Below are 8,385 nucleotides of genomic sequence, written 5' to 3'. Positions count from 1 at the left end.
CACTGACTTGTGTAGGGTGATGCACAACTAAGAAGTACGTAGTCAAGTGGGAAGAAACTAATAACGATGTTTTTGTGATGATATAGATTGATCACAAATTAAAAGTAGTTCATTAACAACTACTAGCCTATTTTCTTGACCTACAATCCACCAGCATGTGATTTGAACGAACCAACGAGTTTTTAAGGATTTTTTTTACTGTTTAAAATGTATTATATCCACTGTTTATATATAATATTAGAATATTAAAAAAAAATATAGGTAGATAATGAAAATACTAAATAATGTGAACAATAGATATATCAGATATTCAATTCACTAAGTGTGTAAATGGTTATCCTAATATTAAGATTTAGGTGAGTAATATGAGGATGTAATAAATTTTTACTTTATTTATTAGATCAATTTTAAAGTCTATTATTCACATTATTCACAAAAGTCATTCTCTATTTAACAAAATCCTATTGTAAATCATAAAATTAAATGTGTCAATTAAGTGATGTAATTTGACAAAATGTCCTGTTTCAATCGATCAATCAATTTGGTGAAACTATTTATTTATTTATTTATTTTTATTTTAATGCTTGTAATAAATTTTTCTACAACTTCATCATTATCGTTGACTTCTTAGTTCTTAACCTTTTCTCTAAAGAAAAATTTTCCCCTAATATCCTTAATATATTATCGTTAGTTAGCATGTCGAGGCATATATAGTATGGTAATGTCATACATCTACATATAATTACAGTTTTTTATTTATTTATTTATTTTTAAATAATTTAGAAGTACTGTTCAAATATAATAAAGATGCTTTCTATATATGATGCTTAAATTTTAGACATAAAATTCAAAAATAAAAGAGTGAGTTTCATCTTTTTTTATTTTTTTATTTTTAGATAATTTAGACAAAAAATAATATATAGACGCCAAAAAGTTTTCTTATAATAAATTTGTTAGATATTTCACTTTAATTATTATTGATGACTTGGCTCAAAAAAATAAATAGAGAATTTATTTATTTATTTTTTTGCAAAAAAAAAAAAAAAAACAGAGATAAAATAAAAAATAATAAGAAAAAGTGAAATTGTACTTCACTATCACCAACTGTAGAGGCATACACATATGCACACCCCCATCCCATAATTAATTGCTCTATTTATGATTGTTTTAATTTCTCAACTTATATCAATTTGCTGGCATGCCACTAGATTATAGCTACTCCACTACTCTACTTCACTATCACAAGCACTATATTAGCCAAACCACTTTGGTTAATTTCTCTACCCTTCTCATCATATAAACCTTAAGCTTTTATTTTTCTTCAATAATGGAGGTTCGAAGTGTGCTCCAATTTCTTCAGGACAAGACCATTTTGGTTGTTGGAGCCACAGGATTTCTAGCCAAAAGTATATATACATACATATACATATATATGCTTCCTCTTTTTTTGTTCATTCATTCATATTTGTGATGAATTGATATGTCTTTTTATTTGGTTCTATATGTTTCAGTTTTTTTGGAGAAGGTGTTGAGGGTTCAACCAAATATTAAGAAGGTTTTTCTTCTCTTAAGAGCCGCAGATGCCAAATCTGCCACTCATCGCTTGAACAATGAGGTGCATCAATACATGCATATGACCCTTTCTTTATGTGCATGATGAAAGGCAATACAAACAAATAATGTTTATTGTTTTTTTTTTTAGTTATTAGTAGATCAAATAAAAAAATGTCAAAAATGTTATTCCTTCACCAAAATCAATCACTAAAATCAGTCACCAATATATTTGGGTATAAATATATAAGTAGTTTAATTTATTTTCAATGTGTATTTATATTTTAACATATATTTTATACTTATAGTGGACTTTAGTGACTGATTTTGGTGTACACGTAGCATAATCGAAAAAAAGTGAAAGAGAAAAATGTAATATGATGATGTGATGAAGAGGGAAAATATAGAAAAGATAGTAAAGATGGATATCACATGGCTGGTTTTAAGTTTAAACAAACATATATCAATTTGCCGGTTTAATTAACCCCTCATCAACCTATTATTATTCAATTTAATTATAATAAAGCGGGCATATATTATTATTAGTTTAATTTTTCTCTTGATATCAATGGATTAATTAAGCTTATTATATGATATACGTGCTAGTTAAATACTATATTTATTTAATTATTTTGCATGCAGATCTTAGGGACAGACTTATTTAATTTGCTAAAAGAAAAGCTAGGAACAAATTTTAAGTCCTTTATATCTGAAAAGTTGACTGTGTTTCCTGGGGACATTTGTTATGAGGACTTGGGTTTGAAGGATTCAATCCTAAGGGAAGAGATTTGCAACCAAGTTGATGTTATTGTTAATTTGGCTGCAACCACTAATTTTGATGAAAGGTATATATAACTATAAGGATCTTAATTAATTAAACTATTATTATTCTTTCCTTTTCTTCCACTTTTGACTTCTTCTTGGGGGAATTGAAACATTATCTATCTACTTGTTCCATTTGAAAATACAGATATGACATAGCGTTGGATCTAAATGTCTTTGGAGCTAAGCATGTTATTAACTTCGCCAAACAATGTATTAAGCTAAAAGTACTAGTCCACGTGTCAACAGGTTAGTATATATATTCATTAATGAACAGGTTAATTAATATATATTAAGGTTATTGCTTAGTCTTACAATTATTTGATATCTGTATCAGCTTATGTGTGTGGTGAGAGAGGTGGGCTCATATTAGAGAACCCATATCACTTCAAAGATGTACCTGGATTAGACATCGATGCTGAAAAGAAAATTGTGCGTGACAAGTTAGATGACCTACAAAAACAAGGAGCAACTCATAATGAAATCAAAATCGCCATGAAAGACTTAGGTATTACCAGGTTAGTCAAATTCTTTAAAATCGAAAATATTTAATAAACAAAAAAAATAAAAATAATTTAAATTTATCTTATTTAATATTTATTAATTAATAATTAATGAATATTAAATAAGATAAATTTTAACAATTTTTTTTTATTTTTCTAATATTATCGGTTTAAATTTTTCTTTCCCTTTTACTTATTATCAGTTATCATTGTTCTCTTTTCCTTTTTAAGTATACTTTTAGTTCATATCTATAAGTCTATTTAAGAAGCTTCGTTGTTGTTTTAAAATATGTCATAAATTAGTGGTCCATTAGTCCATTATTACTAATAAATAGTGTATATAGAGCGTAATCTTAAAATTCAATTTGATAATGTTGGAGGTGTGCAAACAGGGTTGTACAAATTGCTTATAAGTGGTGAGAAAGGTGAAAACTCAACTGAAGTCGACTTCACGTGAAGTTGATACTTGAGAGTTGTTGGATGAAAATTTAGTCAAATCAATCAAATCATTTAACAACTTTCAAGTATCAACTTCATGTGAAGTCGACTTCATCTGAATTTTCAGGAGTGAGAAATATGAGTAGTACTACACACTTTAATTAACCTCCAATAGAATAGGATACGTGTCAATGTGTCATTTCACACTTTGTAGGGAGCCACAAGAAAGGTAGACATCTTATCTACCTAACAACTAACCTTAGGTGCCTTTAATTAACTTTGATACTTATCTCAGTGTCTTATTTTCAACCATGGTCTCTCTCAAAATTAATAGTTAAAATTTGTTACTAATATAAAATATATATTTAAATATAAAAAAATATTATTAAAAATAATTTAATAATTTAAAGCATTCATATTAAATTATTAAAAATAAAAAGTACATAATACAGAAATGTATTTATATTCATAAAAATAATTAAAAAATTATCTTAATTTTCTTCAATCAAAATTTTTTATATTTTTGAGAGAATTAAATTGTAACTTTTTTAATAAAATAAGAACTACGAAAACAAGTTTTTTGATATATTGAAAGATTAACATTTTAAAATTACTATTTATATTTGAGTGTGATTTTTTTAAATTTTAAAATTTAAAATAAAATAATATTTTTATTTTTATTTTTATTTTATTTTAAATTAAAAATAATAATTTTTATTTAATTCAGTATTTATGATAATAAATAAAATTACTGTTATATAACTTATTTAATGTAAAATAATTTAATTTAAAATTATAATAAATATATATATATTATTCATAAATAAATTAAAAAAATAATTTTTTAATAAAAATATATATTAAAAATAAATTAAATAATATCTATATTTATATATAAATATATAATAATTAATTTTAATAATTAATTTTAGAGTATAAATACTATTTTGATTGTTCTTTTTAAGGATAATAACTCAGGATTAAATATATAGGGCCGTATTTATCGTTGACCTAGAACGTGTCATACATCTAGCAATCCAAATCATGCACTTTTCTTTTAATATAATCTTTATAGATTAGCTACTTTGGTGTATTAATTATCAGGCATATTTATTAGTGAAAAAGACTGATATACAACGCATGTTTGTATGTTAAGCAAGCAAGTTCAAAGGTCAAATCTACAGAGTAGTTAAGAGTTAAGACATGCAAAAACAGAGGAAGGGAAGGAGAATTGTTTTCATTTATTTATTTATTATTTTTATATGAACTGGTCACATATACAGCTGAATTAATTTTTTAAAGAATTTAAATAGAGAACTACTTTTTTCGACCAATATAATTAATTATTTAAAATCATATATATTTTTTAAATTTTAAATTTTAAACTTCTAATTCTAAATTCTAATTATAGATCTTAAATACTTTTTAAAAATACTATGTGCATACTAAAAATTAATCATCGTGTATTTTTATATAAATACATATGTTATTTAATTCATTTTTAATGTGTATTTTGTATTTCAACATATATTTTATATCGGTGATTAATATGGTTGTTAACTTTTGGTGTTAATGTAGTATGACAGAATCTTTTGTTTTAAAAGAAAAACTTTACAATAAAAATTAGCTATTATTATAGTTAATTAGAAATTGATTATTCCATATACTTAATTTTTGCAAATAACAAGAGATCTCATTAAAAACAAAATAGTTAATTCTTCTTGCAAATAGAAAACAGAATTAGTAGTGATCTAGATAATGAAGAAGAAGTGGTTACGTAGCAGTGAAGCGACTAGTCACTACTAATTCTGTTTTCTATTTTAAGTAACTAAACTGATCTAACAGATTCTGTTTTGTTAGTTAAAGTGCACATGCTTTATTAGGGTGTAACTTGCATTCACAAACTCAGAAAACCTTGCATTCAATCATCAACTCTATTATTCACGTATTGTGTTTGATATCATTGATCAGGGCAAAGGTGTACGGTTGGCCAAATACATACGTATTTACAAAAGCAATAGCAGAGATGCTTGTGGAACAAATGAAAGAAACTATGTCTGTTGTTATTTTGCGTCCTGCCATTGTTACAAGTACATTCAAAGAACCTTTTTCTGGTTGGGTGGAAGGTGTAAGGTAAATAATAAGATCATCACTTTTATAAGAGTGATTATGATGAATGCAACCTTATATTTATCATGAGTCAATAATTACTTTAATTAAACTCTTGATGATAACCATATGAAGTTTACTGCAGGAGATCATTTTATTCGAGTTTGACTAGGAATCACTTTTGGGTTAACTACCAATTCGGTACTTGAAAGATTCAGCCACTAATAAAATGTCTCTAAAAGATGTTGACAAAAAGAACTAATAAATATTATATTTTTTGTAAGTTGTAAAAGAAAAAATTTATATTTAACAAACGATTTATCCATTAGATCTAAATTTTTGTGACAAAATTTGAATAAATATTTAGAAGATGTATAAAAAAATTCAAAGTAAAATTTGATCTCTAGATGTTTTTTAATTTTCAAAAAAAATATAATCATTCACAATATTTTTTTTTAAAAAAAATTCACTTGACAAAAAAATAATCAAAATTTTAAGGATGAAAAAAATCTTATTTTTCTAATAATAATTACAAAAATTTACATCAAAATTTGATCTCTAATTTCATTTTTTAAAATATATATTTAATATCAGATTTTTTTTTCGTGTTTTTATTAAATCTTTCTAACGTTTATTTGTCATTAGCATCTTTTGATAATTGTTTTGTCAGCGATACAAATTTTCAAATATCATTTTAATAATTTACTCTATCACTATAAGCAGGTAATAATAACAATAATTGAAATTGTGTCTTTATGGCAAAAAAAATTGGTTGACCATAACCACCAACCATATAATGCACCAAATAATAAAGAGAACCGACAGTTACTAAAAATGGAAATAGTATAATAAATAATACATTAATGAAAAGTGACATGAATTCTTTCAACTCTTGTGCTTGTTACAGAACAATAGATAGTTTAGGTGTTGCTTATGGGAAAGGAAAACTAACATGCTTCCTTGGAAACATCAATGGAGTTGTGGATGTGGTGAGTTAGTTGCTGCGATGCACATGAAATAAAGTACTATTATATGGTCCAAATTATGTGACATAATTTTTGATAAGGTGCAATATTATTACATTCAAGCAGATACCAGGAGACATGGTGGTGAATGCAATACTAGTGGCCATGGTGGCCCATGCACATCATCCAAGTGATGCTATATATCATGTGGCTTCCTCTGTTAGAAACCCTGTTAGATACACTAATCTCCAAGACTATGGATTAAGGTATTTCACTGCAAAACCTTGGATAAACAAAGATGGAACACCTGTTAAGGTTGGCAAAGTTACTGTCTTCACCAACATGGCTAGCTTCCGCAGATATATGTTCATTCACTACCTCTTTTGGTTAAAGGTTCATTTCATTTCATCATCACAATCACTCAACTTGATCATAAATGTTTGTCATTGTTATCTTTTCTTAATTAACTAGGCTGGTTTGTTTTTTCTTTTTCGATTTAATAGGGACTTGAACTGGCCAATTCAGCATTTTGCAAGTACTTTCAGGGAACATATCAAGAGCTGAATAGGAAGATCCAAATTGTGATGCGGTTGGTGGAGCTTTATAGGCCTTATTTGTTCTTCAATGGCATGTAAGTATATTATTGCTTCTTCCTAATAATGAACACTAGTCATTATTAACTAATATATATATGTTGGTTGGTCATTATGGGGCGCAGATTTGATGATATGAACACAGAGAAGCTGCGAGTGGCAGCAATAGAAGGAGGGGTAGAGACAGATTTGTTTTACTTCGATCCTAAAGTGATCAATTGGGATGATTACTTTATGAACACTCATCTCCCAGGCATCGTCAAGTACATTTTCAAGTGATGATAACTATAATTAATTAGCACTATCCAATAAAAAAAATTAAAGTGATTAATTAAGCTGGTATATATGTAAGTTCAAATTTGTGCTAGAGTGCATGATCGAATCCAAGTGTATGTTATTTATTTGTTAATCAAAGGCAGTGTATGTACTATTGTATTTACTTATTCTAATTTACTACATTTAAAAAATGCAACTTATCCAACTACTTTTACAATGTTTGAGTAGCAGTGACTATTATTATTTGTTCATAAATAAACTATTCAGAGACAATAAAAAGAAGGAAGCGAGTTAGGAAGGAAAGTAACTGAAAGAAGTTGAATTTGTAATTTGCACACTTGAATTGGTTGCAAAATGGGGTTGACACAAATCTGAGTCTTTCCTTTTGTGGTGAGGACTGAGGAATCTTTTAATTTAGTAGGTGATCAATAAATAAATAACTAACTACTTTTATAAGCTTATAATAAGCACTGGTTGAGTAAGGGCCGTACAGAATAATAATGAAGGACAGCAGGGGATTTAATGTGTTTGTGTGTATATATAACGACCTAACCGACCACACCGCCATCACATCTCAAAATTAAGTTGCTACATATATATTAATGTACATGGTTGTTTCCATTTTCGATCACTTTATCATAATTTATGTTCAAAAGAGTTTGGAAGTATATTGCACTAATTGCAGTTTCTTGAGGACAAGACCATTCTAGTCGCTGGTGCCACTGGCTTCATTGCTAAAAGTACTGCTCCATTATTGTGTTTTAATTTATGAAAAACATCAAGTAACTAACATTTTTTCTTTAATTTATATCTGTCAGTACAACAATTTAATTGTTTAATTTGGTGGATTGTTACAATTTTTGTAGAGAAGATACTCCCATCCCAACCAAATATAAAGGGATTTCAGAAATGCTAGGAACCATCAGAATTTATTATTTTTTACCATCATTTAGCCATCAATTCAATTCTTTTAATTTAGTTCTTTTAGTCTAATAATCTAACAACATACTTTTAAACATTAATAACTAACTGAGGGTCAAAAACAATAAATTCTTATGGCCTTTTAACATTCTTCGAGATTATATCTTTTTTTGAGAATTGAGACCCGCAGATATTGAATCATGAAAT

General features: G+C 26.9%; 1 protein-coding gene across 2 annotated transcripts; it reads left to right on the top strand.

Moving 5' to 3' along the window:
* Positions 1-1,138: 1,138 nt before the first annotated feature.
* LOC107613816 (fatty acyl-CoA reductase 3) lies at positions 1,139-7,474 on the top strand. 2 transcript variants are annotated; one of them, XM_016315977.3, is made up of 10 exons: positions 1,139-1,406; positions 1,512-1,615; positions 2,194-2,396; positions 2,522-2,622; positions 2,711-2,891; positions 5,286-5,447; positions 6,331-6,412; positions 6,515-6,781; positions 6,892-7,019; positions 7,107-7,474. In XM_016315977.3, the coding sequence occupies exons 1-10, from the start codon at positions 1,328-1,330 to the stop codon at positions 7,258-7,260; spliced, it is 1,461 nt and encodes a 486-aa protein (XP_016171463.1). In that variant the 5' UTR covers positions 1,139-1,327; the 3' UTR covers positions 7,261-7,474. The 2 variants fall into 2 exon arrangements, with proteins under 2 accessions (XP_016171463.1, XP_016171462.1); XM_016315976.2 differs by having other exon boundaries at positions 1,192-1,406; positions 6,512-6,781.
* The last annotated feature ends 911 nt before the right edge of the window (positions 7,475-8,385 follow it).

Source organism: Arachis ipaensis, chromosome B8, assembly GCF_059453495.1.
Source record: "Arachis ipaensis isolate K30076 ecotype BB chromosome B8, ASM5945349v1, whole genome shotgun sequence".
Taxonomy (NCBI): Eukaryota; Viridiplantae; Streptophyta; class Magnoliopsida; order Fabales; family Fabaceae; genus Arachis; species Arachis ipaensis.
The sequence above is the reverse complement of the archived record's forward strand: the minus strand, read 5'-3'. Positions and strand labels throughout refer to the sequence as shown.